At 39.3% G+C, this 22,384-nt stretch overlaps 2 protein-coding genes across 3 annotated transcripts in view; one reads left to right on the plus strand and one right to left on the minus strand.

The window, feature by feature from the left end:
• The window catches only part of LOC145445899 (lipoxygenase homology domain-containing protein 1-like), a 251,303-nt gene that overhangs the window by 113,638 nt on the left and 115,281 nt on the right, over positions 1-22,384 (plus strand). The window lies entirely within an intron of this gene.
• On the minus strand, positions 1,330-20,515 carry LOC145447323 (N-alpha-acetyltransferase 25, NatB auxiliary subunit-like). 2 transcript variants are annotated; one of them, XM_080325748.1, is made up of 26 exons: positions 20,363-20,515; positions 19,223-19,308; positions 18,872-19,010; positions 17,653-17,771; positions 17,286-17,448; positions 17,140-17,220; positions 16,655-16,766; positions 16,226-16,306; positions 16,003-16,154; positions 15,145-15,278; positions 14,963-15,093; positions 10,418-10,509; positions 10,269-10,355; positions 9,562-9,742; positions 7,364-7,511; positions 6,659-6,762; positions 6,485-6,604; positions 5,796-5,908; positions 5,665-5,738; positions 5,526-5,608; positions 4,805-4,884; positions 4,358-4,514; positions 2,524-2,653; positions 1,899-2,054; positions 1,457-1,561; positions 1,330-1,397 (listed from the first exon to the last, which is right to left on the minus strand). In XM_080325748.1, the coding sequence occupies exons 1-26, from the start codon at positions 20,427-20,429 to the stop codon at positions 1,383-1,385; spliced, it is 2,910 nt and encodes a 969-aa protein (XP_080181874.1). In that variant the 5' UTR covers positions 20,430-20,515; the 3' UTR covers positions 1,330-1,382. The 2 variants fall into 2 exon arrangements, with proteins under 2 accessions (XP_080181874.1, XP_080181873.1); XM_080325747.1 differs by having other exon boundaries at positions 10,266-10,355.

The raw sequence follows: 22,384 nt of genomic DNA on the forward strand, positions 1-22,384 counted from the left end.
CGCGCGTCCACGTCGTCCAAATATCATATGATCGACCGAAAAGATCATCGCTCCATCAAATATGCCGGACCTGATGTGTGGAACAGTATCCCGCCGGCCATCCGACAGTCGACGAGCATGTCCACATTCAAGTCGAAATACAAGCAATTACTACTAAATAAATACAGTCCATCCTCAAGATTACCGGACCACGACTGACCTATCGATCTCGCTTCCCATGACATGCCGCCCTATTTCTTGTCGCTCTCTTTTTCTATACTGTATTCTTTACTTTCATTCAGTGTGCATGCCTCCTCTTTACTACGCCTAGGCCAAGGTGGGTGTCCGATTCCATTGACAAATCCAAGTCGCTTCGACATCTTCCTGTCTATTCAGTGTATCGCATTTTTTGTGGTGTATTGAAGTGATAAAATTGCTAATAAACCAATGATGATTGCTTGTATTTCGACTTGAATGTGGACATGGACATGCTTGTCGACTGTCGGATGGCCGGCGGGATATTGTTCCACACATCAGGTCCGGCATATTTGATCATTGAGCGATGATCTTTTCGGTCGATCATATGATATTTGGACTACGTGGACGCGCGTGTGTTGTACTTGTGCGCTTTTGATTCCGAGGTAAAAAGTCATTGAAATATTCGGGGCAACGACCGCAGTGGAACTGATACATATCAGATCGAGATATATAGCCCAAGGTGTCCGTTACAATATGTTAATGAAAATCAAACATGTCAGGTGGGGTCACAGTTATGTTGTAGTGTACAGTCGATTTCATGTATTTTTCCTTTTCACAATCTTTTGTGAATCTTCATCTCCGAGAAGAGCATGAGGTTGGAAGCACCATACCACCAAAATCCAGTTACGCTTGTTTTGTAGAAGTTGCCATTCAGATAGCTGCAGCAATCGCAGAATCTCCCTTCTCAAACGATGTTTTCTTCATTTGTAACTTTTTTTGAACCATTCAAGTTTTTTAATGGATTTTGAAGGCTGTCTAAATTTTGTGCGATTTCAGCAATTCAGGAAACTGTAAACCAGCTGCTAGCACTAAGCAGGCCTACTAGGCACGCAGAACCATCACTAAGTAGCAAAGTGTAGCTGCATGGTAGCATAAGCATTGCAGTGACGAGATGCTTCTGTCTGGACTAACAAGCTACGAACTTGCACTAATTTTAGATGTAGATTATTTTTTTGACTGAATGTAAACAATTGAGGTTTAGATTGCCTATCGCTCATCACAGTGCCCCGTTTACGCCTGAAAATTTCATGAAACCGCAATCCCCGCTTTCCTGAAACCACTACAAGAAATACTGAGGGCACAAAGACACGATAGATTGATCACAATTTTTCATTTCCATAAAAAAATCAACAATAAACCCGCCTCTACACGTTCATCATCTGAAAGTGAAAAAAATTTGATGAAATTGATGTTTGTTGTCGAATTGTTGACAACTTACCTTCAAATTTTTCACCCTGCCATCGACAATGCCGCAGAGTTGCTGGATAGAGTTCAACAAACTTCCAGAAGCCAGCTTCACGATTTGACTGGAAACATCGTCAACCTGAAACCGCTAAGTAAATTGAAATCACATCCTGGCTACGTCTCTGTTAGTAGTTATGACATTGGCTGCAAGAACGGCTGTATCACGATTCACGTCAAACGATGGCGCGTGTTTTCTAGTAGCTTGAAATTTTATTTTTAAACGCGCAACTAGATCTTGAAGTGCTCATTTTTCAAAATCCTTAACTAGAACTAAAACTAGAACTAAAAAAAAAACAATAGTTGGTTGAATAACAACCATCCAGATTTGAATTAGGCACAAGTCTGCTTGAATAAGTAGTGCAAGTATGCAAAAGCTATTGGAATACTTTGAAAAGTAGAAGTAATTCATTACTGACCACCCCGTTCGTTAGTCCGCTTTTCTCCGTGGGTTCCAAAAGGGCAAAGTTCATGGCAAGTGCGTTGGACCGTGCCTCGTCGAGACTCGACTTCAGTTTTGCTCCGAAATCTTTCAATTCTCTCACAAAGTCTTGATAACGACGAATAACCGACGGCTGAAGAGGGAAACAATACAGATCGAATAACTAGAAAATGATCAGCTTTTACAAATTTGATTAGAATTAGAATAAAAACTATAAATCTTTTCCAAATTATTTCGGAATCAGAATAACGCCACATTTGTTCAAATTAGATTAGAATTAAATACAACAAAATCAGGAGCACTTCACATCAAATAGGAGTTTTGATTCAGAAAAAGTAAATTTTCACGATGGTCTCTGGTGTTCAATGGGTCTATGCGAAAATTTTTATCGCGTGACAAAATTATCCGTCAGTCCACGACATTCAGATGAAATTCCTTTGACTGAGGCGTAGAATTTCAACCGAGTGACCAGAGACTTCGATATTGGTTATTTGCAGAACTCTCTTGTCCAGGCTAGAATTTAAAGTATAGCTACATAATTATTTCCAACCAGAATGATCTTGTTGCCCAAGTCTTGCAGACTCTCAGAACTGCCAACTCACCATCGGTTCCTGGCTCCCTTTTTTCTTTCTCCTTCTCTTGAGAGCATCAGATTTAATCTTCTCGATATTCGATTTGAAAGTGCAGGACAACAGGACGGACAGACTGAACACTTCAGACACAGAAACTAATCTGAAACGGACCAAAATTTCTATTTTGCATTCAATCCCGATTCCGACTACAGACAGTAAAAGAGCTGGTACTTGTACTTTTTGGAGTAGTGGAGTAGGTCTGCACAGCTCGCTCAAGTGGATATATTTTCAGATTATGGAAATCGCTACTTCTACTTGAAATGTTAACGAGCACACAAGTAGTTTTTGCTTACAGGAATTGTATTCGAAAAGTTGCTCCACTCCCACCATCGCCAAGATGTCTATCGCTACCCCACCATAATTTGGCTTCCGCAACAAACACCAAACCTCGCATGCCCTCTGAACAGTGGTTAAGCCAGGGCTGGCCAACCTTTTTAGCCAAAGGGCCACATTCGACTGACGAAGTTTTGCCACTAGGGCACACTATCCGCGCGAAGCGCGAAAAAATTTGGAAGTTCATAGGTCAATAATATTGTCATTTGACTATATTGCGGGCCTGCTGTATATCGTTGAGATACGTTTGCGAGGGCTGGGCTATTCGACGCATGGACATATCGATATCGAAACCTGCGACCAACATGCGTCAATCATTTCGTGCCTAGGTTTCATAGTCGACGGTCTTACTGCGAGCGCAAACGCAAGGTCGCAGATGTTGAACGACACTTTGTCTCGCAATCGTGAATATAGTTAGACTCAATCTGACACATTGGGTGTTCTTCAATTTTCACAAAAAGGGCAACAATTTTAAAAACAAGAAATCCGGTGACAACATATTGCGCTAAGCTTGTAGAAATTTTTTACCTTCGATAAATCTATCGCAAATTATTCTGCTTTATTGTAGCGTACGAATATATACCAATATGTGAATGGTTGATGGATCTGTCAATGAGTCGAAACTGATATTTTAGTCATCACATCTCAAGTGTTGCGGCCAGACTAATCAAATTTTTGGTTGGCCTTGCAAGTTCACAATCTGTGCAATACATTTTTGATGATATTAGAAATTTCAGAAATTACCTCGCGGGCCACTCAAAACCTTCTCGCGGGCCACATGTGGCCCGCGGGCCACGGGTTGGCCGGCCCTGGGTTAAGCAGTATTACGATACCCCGGACACGTGAAATGTAAGGTGCAGTACAAAGACGTCCGACTGCGTAGATCATAATATTCTCCTTCCTAAATTGCCACGTTAAGGATTCCGGGCCACACAGCTTTAGCTCATTAAGAGCTACCTCACTGGAAGCCACTTTTTCACAGCACCCGAGTAGGATTTGCTCACTTGTGCCACTTACTCCAGAGTTTGGTTTTAGATTAATTGACAGTTTTAGGCCAGTGTTTCTTGACCTTTTTACGTCCAGCCTAGATCTGGAGCCTCCCCTATATTTTAAGGACTGTAGTAAAAAAACAATGAGCAAGATATTGAAGTCCGGCCGATCTTTTCTGGTTGGGACTTTACCATCGGAAATATTTTGCGATTGAATCACTCCCGAGGATCACTCGACTAAGTAACAATATAATAATTGTATGTGCTATATTCGGGATCAAATCACGGTTGTTATAACAACCATCTGGTTCGAGCCTGACGTACACATCCCGAATTCACCTCTGCGATTGAGAATGCAATGAAGTTGATTGCATTGGGTTTTGTTCTATTGCTTTGTGTGAGTAGTAAATCAACCGAGAATGTGGTAAAGATCTTTGATTTTTGAAGTACTCAAGTAGCTTTTGTCTACTTGCGGTACTTACCTCTCCAGATTTCGTCTGTCAAGAGACTTCAAAGAATCTGGCACAGGCAAAGTCATGGCATTTTTCAGGCTTTCTTGCGACATCACACAGGAAGGAACGTCCGCGCTGAGATTGTCTTTAACCGGACCATCGCCGTTACTCTCTTTTGGAAGAGATTCTAAAGCGAAACAACATGGTGGACATCGAGTCAAAAAAGATATCATGCTTCACATGCATGTCCCGAAAAATGTAAAAGTGGGTTATTCGGCAATAGATAAAATGAATCACCTCAATAGGTGAAGAAATTTAATTATAATTACAAAATTTGAAAAACACATCGACATCACAATAACTGCATAAAAACAGAGATTCAATCTGGCAACGTATGACATAACTATGTAACGGGCACAAAAAGTCCTACGAGTTCAATAAATCATTCTGCAATGAACGTAGCCTTGAAAGTCTCACCTAGTAATTCAGAAATAACAGACTTTGAGGTTGCTTCCCAATCCGTTTCCAAATTCTCATTCAAGATTTTTTCAAATAGTCTGAAAAATGAAAGTTTTAAGCGACTGGAGATTCTAATTTTGTAAATTTTTGGCAAGACATTGACAAAATACATAAATACATATACTTTAAGGCTGTTCAAAATTAACCTTTTTTAAAATTTCACTAGCTACCCCATGAAATTGTTGGGTTGTCTGAAAAAAAGATGCACAAAAATTTGGCTCAATTCCAACCGTAAGAAGCGAAGTTACTAATGGTCAAAAATTTAAGATTTTAAACCATAGTATTTACGGTGTGTGGATCTATAACAAATAATGAAAGAATTTCTCACCGTAAATATTATATTTTTCAAATCCAAAATATCCTACTCCAACAACTTTACTTTAACGGATTGGAACCGAGCTAAATTGGTTGTGCATCGTTTTTCCAGACAAACTAACAATTTCACAGAGTAACCAGTAAAATTTGTAAACAATTTATATCTATTTTCATTAAATAAACCCAAAACTTGTTTCTCTCATAGCAATGCCTCTATAGGCTGGAATTGACCTCAAATTGGTGTGCAGCGTTTTTTGGTAACCCTACAATTTCATCAAGTGGCAGTAAATTTTGAAAAAAAGAAGTTATTTTTGAACAGCCCTAATACACATACACCCCTCCTCCATGAATGCCCCTCCCCTACCTGAGAATTCGACAAACCAAACTAGGATATTCATTTTCTTGCGCCGACGTAATTCGTGAGCGAGGAGGTCCGTGCCGCGATGTCTGAAAAATAAAATAGAATAAATTGGACGGAATCATTAAAAAGAAACACATTCAACCTTCGTTTCACCGACGAAATCGCTCATTTTTTTCACCGATTCATCCAAATCCCGCAAGAGACAAGAAATTTCATCTAAATGTCATTGTTGTAATGCGGCGAAAGCAATTCAGTTATAGCATGGGACAGTACCGGCGTTTTGTTTTGTCAACAGTTGAACAATAGTCCGCACTTGCAATTCACGGAACCGAAGCCAAATTTTCTCAGACTCAAAACTCTTTCGTATTCGATCTTCTGCGGGCGTCCTGGAGGAAAGGTAGCACAGGATAAGGGTTTGGGGATCCAACTGGACAGGAAATTTTTTTCCATGATTTTCTACTCCAATATGCCACCCAACAATTTCATGAGGTCCTAAGTGAAATTCGAAGAAACTAAAATTATTTCTTTCCAAATTTTCAAGTTTCTACTGTAATTTGAAAAAACGCAGTAGGCCTATTCAAAATTAGCAATTTTTTACTCAAACTTTACTGGCTACTTGATAAAATAGTTAGGTTGCCCCACAATAAATAAAAAAGCTGCACACCAGATTTGGGTCAATTGCAAAATGTCGAAGAATTGGTGTCAGACAGTTTTGGATTTATTAAATAAAAAAATTCAAATTTCTACGGCCTACCCCTGGGCTGGAACTGAGCAAAATATGGTGTGCAGCGTTTGATTTTAGCCAACTTGAATATTATATCAAGTAGCCAGTAAAATTTGAAAAATAATTTGATTTTAACAGCCCTAGCCCTACTGTGCAGCTATCATTCTGATCTAATTAGGAAGATCTGAAAATTTTCTGGTCTAGTCTACTCAAAACGATAAAAAATATAGACTTTTACCCTTGATCGGACGACCAATCAAACGTGAGAGTAAAGTCGCGATTATCAGCGAGCTGTTCGTAATTTGTCATTTCAGGCGTCAAGCAACTGGCTGATAGCAGATCCGACAATGGAGTTTCGCTGTGAAAGCTAAAGTTAAAGACAGAGCAAGAGTAACCCGGAAAATAATCTAACATCTCGGCCTGCGTGACCAGGTCCATGTAAGTGTGCTCCATGACAGTCTGCGTCGCTTGGATGGAACGTTTCACCCGATCGCGGAAACTCACAAACTCCGGAATCTGCGGAACAAAGACATGTTGCTGATGGCCGGTTTTGGGACAAGTTGCGTCATTTTCAAGATTAAAATCATCATTATGAAAGTGCGAATAAGCTTCTCCTACTGAATGTATTTTCGAAAATTGAAACACTTGCAAAAATTCTGCATTTAAAATAAATAGTGTTTACGGTGAGAAATCCTGTCGTGAAATCCTGAAATGCTTATTGACATGTCTTGCTCTTAATAATTGCCTTGAATCAATAGGTATTGCCATCTATTGGACATGAATTTGACACCAATTTTTCAACATAGCTAAATGTTAGAATTTGTCACCGTAAATACTATCTACTTTACATCAAAAATTTCTACTCTAATAAATTCTCTTCTGCTGGCCCGAATTGAGCCAAAATTTTGGAAGCATATCTTTTTAGCCAACCTAACAATTTCAAGGGCCTCTGAAATTTGAATGCAAACATAATTTTACAAATGAATCTATAATTTTTACGTATCTACGGGTCGGAATCGAGTCAAATTTGATGTGCAACCCAAAAATTTACATGGGTGGCCAGTAAAATTGGAAAATAAAAATTATTCTTGAACAACCCAAACGCGCATGGTAACACCTTATGGAAGGTTCCATTCTTGAAGCAAGCGATGAGAAATTCCAGCGAGTCCTTCTCGTTTGACAGGAAATAAGCCCGGGACGCTTCGAACGCTTGAGACGCAAGCTGATAATGACCCAGTTCCGACACGGAATTGAAAACTAAATAGCTGAAAGCAAAGATACTCAGTCAAACATCAGGTGGAGGGGAGGGGGGTCACAAAAGACTTATACATATTTTTAAAATACGCAGCAGGAACTAGAACTACGGTACTCACATTTCAAAGTATGAAACTCAAACTTGAACTACTCAATTTTCATAATGTACTACTAGAATTAGAACTACTAAGTTTTTAAAACCCGAACTACAACTAAAACTACTCACTTTTTAAAGTTTGAAACTAAAACTACTAAATTTTCATAATGCACTAAAACCATCAAGTTTCAAAACTCAAACTACAACTAAAACTACTCACTTTTTGAAGTATGAAACTCAAACTATAACTACACATTTTTCATAATGTACAACTAGAACTAATCACTTTTGAAAGTATCAAACTCAAACTACTTAATTTGCAGAACTCGCAACTAATACTCAAACTAGTAGGGGAGACCGGGGACAAATGTAACTAGGGGCAAATGTAACAATCAACCTCACCGCTAGTAGGATGGAGAAATCAGCTTGATATTTTAAGTGCGCATGCAGTAGTTATCTAGTTACGTTGAGCTACGATGCGAAACCCCGGGATAATTTGCAAAAAACGAAATTTTTGACCCTTGAGTAAAGTTTTTCTGGTCTGGAATAATTTGTCTCGACGAATAGAACCTCAAGTAGTTACAACGTAATATATGTAGCTGGAGCAATGTTACTATAGTCTACCGTGATGATGGAAAGAATAGGACTTGCATCGCCGGGAAGGTACCATACTGAGACATAAATCATGGTCAAGCGTGTTAGGGGCAATCGTAACACTCTGTTACTTTTGCCCCGTTACAATATGTTATCAATTCTGAATGTCTTTGTTCATATGTTGGTATTACCATTCATCTACTGCAGAATAATCTTGCAACAGCCAGAAGTTCACCAGAACAGATACTACCTTGCGATACCAATTCAAAAATGATCATCTGTCGAAACGGCCATACAATAGTGGTGATATGAATCTGACGGTTCGGTTATTTTCGTGATTCAGGCACCCTTTCTCATGTTGATCGACTTTTGGTGTGTCGAACTTCAATGGTCATTAATGAAATCTCGTCCTCTGACTTTGATCATGGCCCACTTACATTTTGATATTTGATGTGACAATTTAGTTCAATTTTGTACAGCACAGAAAAACGTCATTATAGCTTTGACGCCACACAATGTTGCGTCCTCCTTTTGCTATACTATCATCGGCCCATTCAACAAAGATATGTTAGCCAGGTCGGTTTCGCACCTTCCCATGTGACCGAATGACCAACCCATTATGCACGCTGAACAACAGAACCTTGGTAGAAGAGGCTGAATATGTGTAGGGAGATGATGGAATGAATGTGTCTCCTGTACACTTTAAGCTTGAACAAGACACGAAGGGTGATATTGCATTCAGATGCCATAAATGCGATGGGGCGTAGCCTGGAAGCGTTCAAACGCCACTTCCTTTAGTTTCATGCAATATTACAATTTGTACTTCCATTTTTGTTGTTGATTTCGTTTGTGTTTAGTTATAAATAACACTGTTACAATTGCCCCGCAAGCGTGGTACAATTGCCCCTGGGTACGGGGCGATTGTAACATTTGAGCAGCCATTTTTGCGAACCAAAATTTCCATGATTGATTGTTGATTGAGTTTCAATTTAGTTTTTATATCAACTATCGAGTTGTTGGCTTCATTATATAAAACCCTGGAAGTGAAATTTCCACGAGAAAAACACGTAAGGTTGGAAAATACAAAAAGTGTTACAATTGTCCCTGGTCTCCCCTACTATTTAATTTCCATAATGCACGACTCGAACTAGAACTACTCAGTTTTCAAAAGTCAAACTAGAACTAGAACTACTCACATTTCAAAGTTCGCAACTAGGCCTAGAACAAGAACTAGTATTGCTCAATATCAAAAATGCACGAGAACTAGAACTACCGTAATCACTTTTCAGAATGCACAGCTAAAAAGAAACCAGCAGTTGATTTAATGTTAACCACTAAATATTATAGTTTGCACGGTCTGCTTCACAAACCCGAGGGAGTCCTGTTGAACGTGCTTAATTTCGAGAGAATCGTAGATCTGGGCGCAGGGAAGGAAAATGCCAAAATCACAGTAGAGTCGTATCAGGAGAAACTTGAATTTGAAATTGCTCTGGCTTTTGTTCTTGCCCAGTTCCAGCAGGTAGATCGACCTCCAGGCAAATTCCTTGTCACCTGTAATTGAGAGTTGGACAAATAGAAAATTTTCAGATTTTTCAAATCAGATAATTTAGCAAAAACTTGGGAGTGAATGATGACTACCCTTTTTTTTCAAATTTGATAAGAATGAAAATGATAACCACACATTTGTTTGGATTTGAATAAAATAGTATTAATGGTGACTAACTCTTCATTTATTATAAAATCATGGAATTAGTAATTTTTCTACTGCAATAACTTCACTTCTAGTGGTTGGAATTGAAACAAATTTGGTGAGCATCATCTCCACTGACAGCCTAACAATTTTATGGGGTCGGCAGAAAAATTTTGAATTTTTATTTTTTTGTTTTTTAATAAATTCAATACTTTCTACTGCACGCATCTTGCTTCTACTGGTTGGAATGGAGCCAAAGTTGGTGTGCAGCGTTTTTTTAACCTACCTAACAATTCTATCAAGTAGCCAGTGAAATCTGAAGGAAAAGTTTTTTTTTGAACAGTCGTACAGTGTACATGTGCAGCAAGCTTGGTCCAAACTCACCTTCTTCGAGATAAAGATCATAAAGCAGATTGGAAGCGATGAGGCAATAATCATCAACAGCTCTTAAATCAGTGGACGGCCGATAGTCGCCTTGAAAGTGAGAATATTTCCATTGAAAAATATTTCAAGACAGGGAAAGAGATTGACGCAACTGTATCGGAGACCGTCCTCATATCTCTCCAGCAATTCGTTCACAGTATGAAGCTTCTCGTTTCGAGTCATGCTTTCGTGATGCCCGAGATATCTGAAGAAAATGAGTCGTGCAACTCTGCGACAGTGTTGGGATCAAGTCACTGCCTTTGAATTACAAGTCATATCGCGTCATTCCACATTAGGATTGTTTAAAAATAAAATCATTCAAATTTTACTCTCAATTTGTAAAAATTGTTACATTGTCTAGAAACGATATCAAATCTGACTCCATAGATTTTGGATTTTGGGAAATTCATTAATCGCTCTGCCAGTTGGAATTCATCCAAATTTGATGTGCACCGTTGTTTAACCCTTTGCGACCGGCGGTCTAGTATACTAGACCGCGACTGTTTAACGCAGAGGAGTCGATATTCAATCCAAGATAGCTGGACCTGTATTGGTCATAAACGATTGCAATCGGTTTGTATGTATAGCTCTTATAAATACGAATGCATCAGACCAGGTATAACCTAATGTTGCAATGTATATCCTGCTTGAAATGCAAATTGAACACGCAAAAATGTTTCCCGCAAAATTGAATTTGTAATGATGTTCGAGTGAGTGACCGCCTGAAATATAAACCATTGTATCTTCCGTTCTAGACGTCATATAACCGATTACAGTTATCTTCTATGACTTGTTGTAGGTCAAACTATTCTATGGAAGTCCTTATATCGAAGATTAGCACGTAGAAGATGTTTCAAATTGACGTGAAAGAAGCATACCTTATTACGTGAAAATCATGGCTGCGTAAGATGACCTGACTCGTTGCGGTTTCAAACAGATGTACAATTGCTTCAGGCAATAGCAGATTATACATATGGTTAGCCATTATCCTGGCCTATCCATCAATATCCCTATCATGGAGCTTAGTTTTGTATAAGAAAGCCGTCACCAGCCCTAACAACGCACAAATAAGCGTGCGAGTTAGGCTATTTTTGTACCCGAGCCTGTGATAACAACATCATGTAGAGGCAGTTATATATATGTTTTAGATGGCACACGAAGTTACTGTTGGCTTCTACGACTACTGTTGATCATACATAGAACATTAGCCGTGTAGAATACAGTTCAAATTGATTCGAAATAAAGCAATGTATCACGTGAAATGACTTCCCGAGCGTATATGGGCACTGGGCAGTGTCGAATAAGGCAATATGTAGAGACTCTTTGGGGTACAGAACTTTAATATACATTTTAATAATATATTCATAGTGAAAATATATTAAAACCCGAAGCTTTTCGAGCTGACACTTTTCAAGGGCAATCGTCAGCAAATGGAGAATTTCAAAAACATGCATCTAGCTACATTGCATACAACCAATTATGACGTCATAGAAACAAACAACATGAAATACAGGCAAACCGCGAGCCCAGCTAGTGGCCAATTTTCAGATTCACTAAAAATTCCTTCTGCTGACACAAGCGCGGTCGGTGGATTTTAATATAAGTCGATTCCAGTGCAGACAGATGGAAATTAGTGCGGCCTCTGCCTAATATAGAAAATCTTTCATCGCAATAGTTTTTAGCGCAAGTTGCATTCTCAGCCAAATGCTTGCCGATGGCAGAGTTCATAGCCATGGCCTGATTACGTTCTAGTAATCGCAGATCAGTTATGGCTGCGTCTTCGCGAGAGTCCAGTGTGCGTGATCTAATAACGCTCGGAACATGTTGTTTGATGCGTTCCTGCAAGCGCTGAGTTGTTCTTCCCACGTACCGACAATCACAGTGGCACTTGAAATCATAGACTATATTGCTTTGTTGAGAAGCAGGTAGAACATCTTTGCGCGTTGCAGGAAGCAATTGTTTGGTGGTAAACACAACATTAGTTTTTACGTTATCGTAACAACGATTTACAGCAGAAATCAATTGCTTTTCAAACCGGGAAGAGATTGGGCCCAGCCACGGTAAATGTATATATACATTTTCCTCAGACCGTGTGTTCGTGTTTTGTGACTTGTTGGGATTGAAATTCCTGAGTTTTCTGTCAACAGAACTCTTGTCAATGTGTTCGGGGTACCCGTTATCGATTAGAATTTTGCGGATATATTCTAGCTCCGCGTTTAATTTTTCCTCCGAACAAATCATCAAGGCTCTGTGCACCAACGTGCCAATCAAATTTAGTTTACGGCGATTCGGGCTAAAAGAATTCCAGCGTATATAATGTCCTGTAAACGTTGGCTTCCGGTAAATCGAAGTGACAAAGCTAATACCCCGTTTTTCCACTAGAACGTCTAAGAATGGTAACGAGTTTGCACGCTCTTTTTCAAATGTGAATTTTAAAGACGAGTGTAGAGAATTCAAGTTATCGAAAAAGTCATCGAACTCCGTCTCATTTTGACAGATAACGAAAGTGTCGTCGACATAGCGACGGTACATGAATGGAGGCTTGGTTTCATCTGTCGCGAAAAGTCTGTTTTCATGGAATCCCACAAATATATTGGCTAAAATCGGGCCAAGAGGGCTACCCATAGCTACACCGTCGGTTTGCATGTAGATGGTATCGTTAAAACTAAACTCAACAGAGCAAGTAGCCGTATTAAGAAGTTCAACGAACACTTTACGCGAGAAGGAAGGTGGTGCTAAATCACCACCACCATAGAGCGCGTCCGCACAGATATCAATGGTCTCCTTCAGCGGCACGCTCGTGAAGAGGCTAACGATATCATATGAACCGAGAAACATATTCGAGTTTGGTAGGTCGGTTGTTTTCATCTCGTGCGCGAATGTAAACGAATCAGCGACGCAATGCGAATCATACATGGAACGCACTGGCTCCAAAATACCGATAAGCCACTTCGCGAGCTTGTGCTGCGCCGATCCAATCATAGAAAGAATTGGTCGAACGGGCACGTTGGTTTTATGAGTTTTCGGCAGTCCGTACATACGTGGCCTCTGTGCCCCGACCGGTCTGATTGAGGCGTAGACCTCAGGTGTTATTGAGCCGTTTTTCTTGAGGCTGAATAGTCGGCGTTGTATCCGTCTTTCGATCTTCGCGATGTTATCGAATTCAGCAGCGGGACCAAGTGTCTTGAATTTTGATTCGTCACCCAAGATTGCTTCCATTTTGAGTATGTAATCCCGTTTGTTCAGGATAACGACCCCAGAGCCCTTATCCGGTTTGCTAATGTGAATGTCTGGATTTTGTCGCAATGCTTTTATTGCACGAAAACATTCCTTCGTCATTAAAAAATTTGCCGAATCAATAGGATATCCACAATAGGCATGTGCCAAATCACTCAATCTTGCTTTGAGGGCAGGCAAATTATCAGCGGAGTTTGCTTTGCGATGATATAGTTGAGCCATTAACACTTCAAATTCTGCGAATACCTCTTCACTTTTTATGGTAGTAGGTGGTAAACAAAAGTTGAGACCATGAACCAGTACAAACTCTTCAGTGGACGTGAGCTTGTAGTCCGATAAGTTAACAATATTTTTCCCGTCAGGACTAGCATTATTACCAAAGCGTTGGGTAATAAGACGGCTCAAGTTCCGTTCATTCTTAGCCAAGTTCTCTTTTTCCTTTATGGTATCTATAGATGCCAGGTACCGGGTGAACCGAAGCAAATCAAAGAATGATAAAAAGGCAATATGAGTATGCTTACGGATCCCTTGCAATTGCAAGTTACATATAACAAGCAACTGGTGTTGATAACACTTCAATAGCATGGAGATGTATACTAATGGCAAAATTGCCAAGGCAGTTACTATGTTATGTAGAACTGGACGCGCGTTGCCTTCAGCGAGAATACGAGATTACGTAATCGATCACTCATCGGCGGCGGCCGCGTGATTGTGCTTATCATCTCTACCTTTCCAAGATTGTAGCGCTGGGCTATGAAGCGCTATAGTAGCATGTAATGTCTCGTTGAAACGTAGAGATTCATGCGGAATGCAATCAGGTCGTCATATACTAAAAGTGGGCCTAGGTATGACGTCAGGAGATATAGAAGAACAAAATTGTATTTTATTTTCAAGAAATCGAGAACATTTTCTCGCATAACACTATTCCCTCTGGCGTCTGAGCCGTGTGAGTATCTCAGACCGCTAGGCGGCTACTTCAGGTTTACGGCAATATATTGGGCGTCGATTTAAGCCATATGGATGACATTTTATCGTTTTTTATGTGGATGCAGTAAAATTTTGGTCAGTAGGCCGGCCGGTTACAAAGGGTTAAACAACTTTAGACAACAAAAAAGTTTCTTTAAAATAATTCAACAGTTTCTAACTAACAACTCAGCTTCTACAGGCTGGAATCGCGCCAAATTTGGTGTGCGTTCTTTTAACCAACGTAACAATTTTATCAAATAGCCAATATAGTTTGAAGGAAAAGGTGAATTTTGAGCAACATACTGTACAGGTAGAACGATTTAGTCGAAAACGATCAGTTAACGACTTGAAATTTGGATCCAAAATTTACGCTTTTGAATCACGAATCTATCCATATTTCTGAAACTACATGTCAAGTCAAGTCATTTTTGCGACGCAACGCGAGTCATCCAAACCTCTGTAATTTGACGTAGGTTAAATGGGAAACGATCTCTTTTTCCTTTGTTTTATCGTCGACATCTCCGTTGCTGGCGTTCTCTTTGTTACAGAATTCCGTCGAAACGAGCCCATTGATTTTTTCCAACATCTGAACAGAATTTTCCTTCAGAGTCGACCCAAACCACGGAAAAATTCTCACCTCTGTCTTCTTTTCGTGCGAGATCGAGTCGACGTATTTCTTGACGTCGTTGAAGCAACAAGCTTTCGAACAGAAAACTCGGACGTATTCGAATATTAGAGTTTCCATGCTGCCCAAACGATCGCTGTGGTCGTCTGAAGGAATTCACAAAATTTGCTTGATAACAACGTGTTCATTGTGATTTTCAAACAAACTAGATGATTCCAGTAACCTAATTAGACTAATAGGCACGAAAGGCCGGTAATTTAATTCTAATCCAATTTGTGAAATGTTTCTATGTTCTCATTTAAATAGTAATCTAATTTGTGGGTTTTTTGAAAATGCTACAGGAGAAATGTGTAGTGAGAAACAAACCAAGCTCGACCTTTCTCGTGCTTATGATAATGGAATCTGATTTGATACGAACCGGTTTCAACTTCCAAGTGCTTGCAAATTCAGTAATTCTAATCTGCTTACAAAGGCGGATCTGCAGTCCACCGACAGGAATCAGTTTACAGTCATAAATAATTTCAATAATACTGCGATATCTGGGGTTGCCACACCGTCCTTATTTCTCAGATTTTGACATCTACAATTTATAGTTTCGATACTGTTTTCCCACTGTGGAAGTCTGTAAAGTTCCATTGTTTGTACCACAACATACGAAAACATGTACCGTAGTCTACAAAGCTGTATGCACGTTACTGGAAATGACATTTCTGTTAAGTCATGATCGACCCACAACATTGTCACAAAGTGTAATGACAAAGGTATGGACAAAAAATACAAAATCATCGTTAATGTGATGTAGAACTGGCATTGTATTCTTTGCGATCGCATAAAAGGTACCAGTATCTATTTGAACTTTACACAAAATACCTGCTGCGTATTTGGCTTTCCTCCATGCCAGTTCCAACACTGCAAGGTGCGGACCTCGGCGCGGCCGATCAGAATTTTCAGCCACCTCGCGATTTTTTATCTCGACAAACAGTTCGACGGCAGACCCCCAGCCGAAATCCACTTCGTCGCTACTAAAAACACACAAAAAAATAGAAATTTAAAAAATACCGTCAAAAGTAGATTAGAATCAGTTTTTGCAAACCTGCCGTCAGGCGTCCACTCGCTTTCGATCAGACGTTCCAGCGAGTCGAGGTAATCCAGAGTGTGGTTCCACACGTCCGGGCTGAAAAACAGATATTTACAACTATATATTAGAGAAACATTCGATCAAATTATTGGTCTAACATAAGAATTTATTTACATTCGGATTACATTGTATTTCTCATTTTATTGATTGATAGATTTTATTGATAAATGATCAGATTACTATTACATTTCAGATTAGATTTGATTCAATTTTTGCATTTTTTAATAGAAATTATTTGATAAGTAGGCTACCTAATTAAACTCTCAGAAAGATTTAAAGATTTCAAATCATATTTTATTTTTATCCTATTTCATTAAATTTTAGGATTTATATAATTGTACTTATTTATACTCAATGTAATGACATTTGATATTTCCGTCTCACTTTTTTGTCAGTGACTTCTTGGCGCACGAATTCACTTCGGCCCACTTTCCCAGTTTCTTGTTAAATTCGCTCGTCATCCCGCGAATGGAATCTTTGTTGATCGTGAAATCTCCTGGAAAAACATTAGAAACTCGCATACCGGACGTGAATTTCGTTGCATTATCTTTGTAATACGGATTTTAATTCAACTTCAGAGTGTGTACAAATTCAGTAATTTTAATCAAATTTGGAAAAGCTGTGTAGCTATCATTCTGATTTCAATATAATCTGGTTCTAGATGTTCAGCGGTGCTAGACACAGCTTTTCTAGTTTATTTCATGTCCAAGCATAAAAAATGGCTGTTCAAATAGATGAGAAGTTTTAGTAATGCGCCTTAAGCTAGATGCCATATCTTTCGAATATTGGCCGAATATATCGGTTTTATCGGTATCAACTCAAAAATCCAATATTAGTAAGGCTCTAAAATAGTGTAACAGCAAACTCACTCTTGGCTTCAATCTCGAGTACAGTAATGGCTTTCTCGTATTTCCCAAGTTTGTCAAGAACAATCAGGTAGAGTCGCGTTTCTGAGAACAACAATAATATTAATATAATAAATCAAACCTATATATAATATATTCGATTATTTTACCTGCTTCCGCCTCCAACTTTCTTTTCTCTATCATTTTCTCGGCGAGGGGCAACAACATCGCTTTACCCAGCTTTTCGTTCTCGATAGCTTGCATGACTATGGCCATCACGCCCCAGAACAAGTAGGGGTTATTGGGATGATGCTTAAACAGATTGATGGCGACCTGGAACAATGCAGATGCGAAAACTTTCAAAGTACATGGTGCTTCTATTCTTTCAGGATACAATTGCATGATACATTATATGTGAATTGAATGTATTATAATATATATATATATTCGATGTATTCGAAACCACTACTTTTAGACGTTACTTTTACTTGAGTAGTCACTCTGCCAATAACAACAAAACTATCTTTGTGTGCATACCCTTTGCATGTCCTTCGGCTTCCCAGCTCTGACATAGGACATGAAGAGATGGGTCAAGTATTCCTCGTTGCCCGGACATTTGGAAACGGCGTTTTCGTACAGAGGAGGTATCAGATCGACTGAAAAAGAGAATAGCTGTTTCTCTATCAACAGACTTCCGTACCGATACAGTTGACTGACTGCTAGTATTTTTTGAGTAGCTCTAATTCTAGTTGAGCATGTAACAAAAATAGAGTTGTCGACCAATTAGAAAATGCACGACACCGTTTTGCGTGAATCTGGATACTGGTGTCCTGTTGTGTGATATTCTTGTAATCATTGTCGGCTCAAGAGTCAATACTACTGACAGTGACGCAGACAGGGGATGGGTTTTGGGGGTTGAAGCCCCTTCTCATTCAAACTTGTACTGATGTTCATGTGGAAAATAAAAATCATTGAGTTGCTTCAGAATAGAATCTAGTTAATTGTGTGTTAGTTAGTTGCTTGTGGATTTTCAAGGTCGTTAGTTCTAGTTGCAAGTTTTGAAAAGAGAGTAGGTTCAGTTCTACATGTGAGCTTTGAAAAGTGAGTAGTTCTAGTTGAGAGTTTTGAAAAATGAATAGTTCTAGTGGCGAGTTTTGAAGTGATTAATTCTAGTTACGAGTTTTGAGAAGTGATTAGTTCTAGTTCCAGTTGCTAGTTTTGAAGTGATTAATTCTAGTTATGAGTTTTGAAGAGTGATTAGTTCTAGTTACAATTGCTTGTTTTGAAAAGTGAGTAGTTCCAGTTCCAGTTGCTAGTTTTGAAGTGATTAATTCTAGTTACGAGTTTTGAGAAGTGATTAGTTCTAGTTCCAGTTGCTAGTTTTGAAGTGATTAATTCTAGTTATGAGTTTTGAAGAGTGATTAGTTCTAGTTACAATTGCTTGTTTTGAAAAGTGAGTAGTTCTAGTTCCAGTTGCTAGTTTTGAAGTGAATAATTCTAGTTATGAGTTTTGAAGAGTTATTAGTTCTAGTTACAATTGCTTGTTTTGAAAAGTGAGTAGTTCCAGTTCCAGTTGCTAGTTTTGAAGTGAATAATTCTAGTTATGAGTTTTGAAGAGTGATTAGTTCTAGTTACAATTGCTTGTTTTGAAAAGTGAGTAGTTCCAGTTCCAGTTGCTAGTTTTGAAGTGAATAATTCTAGCTATGAGGATTGAAGAGTGATTATTTCTAGTTACGCATTGCGAAAAGGCATTTACTTCGCTGCGTCTCTCTGTAGTAAAGCGTTAACCCTTGCAGACTATTTTCATCAACGGGCGTAGTAAGTGCAACTTCTTGTGAGAGTTGGAAAGCTTCGTCTGTACGACCGAGTCGATGGAGCGCGATAGTCTTAAGAACCTGGAAGAACAGAGTTGCATTCAAGCATGAGGATCAACACAACGAATCTTTGCCTAAGACAAATCCATTTGTATACAATTGAATAATATTTTGATATTGAAATGAACCCACATATTTTCGGCAGGCACTCGTCAGGGGTAATCGTAAGCAACTATTAGACAATTGGAAAGAACGTCGTATGTCAACAATCGTATCACCAAATATGACGTCACCTTGGCAGCAGTCAGGTCTCGCTGTTTCTTCAAAACTTTATCAGCTTCATGAAGGGCACTTTTGTTATTTCCATTGTCGAGATGGTCTGTGAGAGAACAATGATAGCGAGTCAATAATGGGGTGAGCTATAGGAATGTAACCAAGTCAGCAGGTTTCGAGTCACAAGTCAATTTGGCTTTTATAGTTTTGACTCATGCAAAGTCATAGCTTTTACAATTAATCAGTGAGTTCAAGTCGGGTTCAACTACTTTTTAATATATTTTTGGATGATATCAAAGGCCTCACATTCATAATATACTCATTTTTCTCACTCTAAACATGTTTATTTTAACAGATTCAGGGGCTATTTTTGAAGTATGGGTTCTAATACATGACGCTTGTATCAAATCATACAGAATGTCCCGAGTAAAATGACTTTGTCGAGTCATGCGCAATGACTCTCCAGTAAAAGTAGAGTAACTTCCCATTTTTAGAAAATGACTCGAGTAAATTAAAAATTGCGACTTGAGCAGAGTCATTAGAACTCTGGTCCCTGCGCTCCATGGGAATCCAGCCCTGAAGGCTGCTCAAGTATAAAGCTGAACACTGTTCCAGAGTATTGTTCTGTTGCATGGGCATAAGTTTGCCATGGAAGCAGGGTTGTAAGAACTATATATGGGTCAGGACTCATGACTGAACTAATCACTCGAGTCATTTGTTTAAAATGGAAGAATACTTGATTCAATTATGTATTGCCTCGACTTTGGGCACATCGGACATGACTCAACTCACCGAAAAGTTCCAAAAATGCGAGTTGGACCTGAAATGAACTCGGTTCGAACAGTGAACATGTGCACATTTTGACCTGAGGGACTTGAGCCGCAACACTCTTGATTCGGTCGTGAGTTGGAAATGACTCGACTTAACTATAGAAGTAGGATTGCCTTGAGACTCGAAACCTTGTGACTTGATTACAATCCGTGTAGAAGTAAATAAGACCTCTATCAACGAAGTTCTAATTTCGGAGTGAGAGATATTCTAACTGGAATTCTCAGCTACTGTACGGACTATTTGGCGCCACCATTCCTAAGGTCTAGTCCGCAGAAGGTTTGGAAATTTTTCAAAATGTAATTCTCGTGTTATTTTTCTCGATTTCTCACCGTAAACCGGCCTTAATCTTCTTTCATTTACAGTCCCGATAGATGTTGCAATGCTTTTGCCAGCCATGTTGTTCCCAACTGTTCTGCTTGAATGGTCGCGCCAATCCGAGAAATGTCACCGGATATAGAAATTTCCCCGGAAAACGAAACCATTGATGCCTGAATGTCATTATCCCTTTACTTCAGGTAAGAATATGGTCAAAATGACTTGGTGAAGTCCTCACATCATGTCATTCAAATTTTGTGAAATGAAATTCACATGAAAAAGATGCATGGCCAAGTCATGATACCGCACTGGGCAGGGTAAGGTAAAGTGATAGTTAGTTCGGTTTATTACCCATTTTTATCAGTTCAATACACCACAAAAATGCGATAAAATGAAAAGATAGGAAGGTGTTAAACAGACTTGGAGTAGTCTTTGGAATCAGACACCCATCTTGGCCTAGGCCAGGGGTGGCCGTTTTTTTTCTTCTCCTCCATGCTATTCGTGATTGCTGAGTGCTGTGGAAGCGCGGATACCAATTTTCGAGTCTTTGATATGACCCGATCGCGGATCGAACCCGCGACCTACCGATCGAAAAGCCGGACGCATACCTATTACACTCTCTCGCTCGGCAGCAAAACCCAAAACGATAGAAAACGTCTAAGGTGGCTCAGCAGACCTTATTCCCGTGATAATTTGATTTTGATGACATTATGTGACTCTTCCAAGACATGTTCAGGCCATTCAAACTATTTACAAATAACTACGGTACCGTTTTACCTTACTCATCAATAGTAAATCACAGAAGTATTTGACGTTTTAACGCTGGAAATAGTTTCCCAGCGAGCGATGCCAAACGGCGAGGTTGGCCAGTTTAGTCAATGATATATATATGTATATATCATTGGTTTAGTTTATTATTATTAATTTCATCAGACGCATTCTTGTGATGTTTTGCAATGATGAAATTTTATGAATAAACTTGAGGATTGCAACGAAGCGAAAAGATAGGATGAGGGTCTTTTAAATCGACTTGGCGTATTCATTGAAATCAGATACCCCAGTGGGCCTTTGCGATGTAATGAAAAGGCATCCACCGTAGCAATTTACAACGTAGCTACGTTGTAAATTTCTATGGGAGAGAAAGAGAGAGAGAGTCTTTATTTTCATCCAACCAAAATACATACCAAACGGCAGTGATGGTGGTACAGAAAATATGCATGCCTCCTCTTTACATCGCCTAGGCCAAGGTGGGTGTCAGATTCCATAGACTACTCCTTGTCGCTTCGACATCTTCCTGTCTTTTCATTGTATCGCATTTTATGGTGTATTGAACTGATAAAATTGCTAATAAACCAATGATGATGATGATGCATGCACAGTATTCGGTATGAGATAGGAATGATCGATAAGACGGTGAAGGTCATCTAGTCTGATCACACTAGCATCAAACAGGTACACTTGACTCTGAGCAGTCTGGCTGTAAAAATGTTTAGTTAAAAAAGGAAAATAGAAGAAAAATTAAATGATGGTAGCAAATGATCAATGAAGCAATGTCTGTGCGACGGCAACAGTGTTAGTAGTGTAACGACAGGAGGTGATTTGATCAATGTAGGTCTTTTTTGAATCTATTATAAGGCAATTCACGGATACGTCGTCCAAATATCATATGATCGACCGAAAAGATCATCGCTCCATCAAATATGCCGGACCTGATGTGTGGAACAGTATCCCGTCGGCCATCCGACAGTCGACGAGCATGTCCACATTCAAGTCGAAATACAAGCAATTACTACTAAATAAATACAGTCCATCCTCAAGATTACCGGACCACGACTGACCTATCGATCTCGCTTCCCATGACATGCCGCCCTATTTCTTGTCGCATCCTTTTTCTATACTATCTTCTTTACCTTCATTCAGTGTGCATGCCTCCTCTTTACATCGCCTAGGCCAAGGTGGGTGTCAGATTCCATAGACTACTCCTTGTCGCTTCGACATCTTCCTGTCTTTTCATTGTATCGCATTTTTGTGGTGTA

Source organism: Botryllus schlosseri, chromosome 9 (genome assembly GCF_051294905.1).
Source record: "Botryllus schlosseri isolate E-star chromosome 9, Bs_hap1, whole genome shotgun sequence".
NCBI classification, from domain to species: Eukaryota; Metazoa; Chordata; class Ascidiacea; order Stolidobranchia; family Styelidae; genus Botryllus; species Botryllus schlosseri.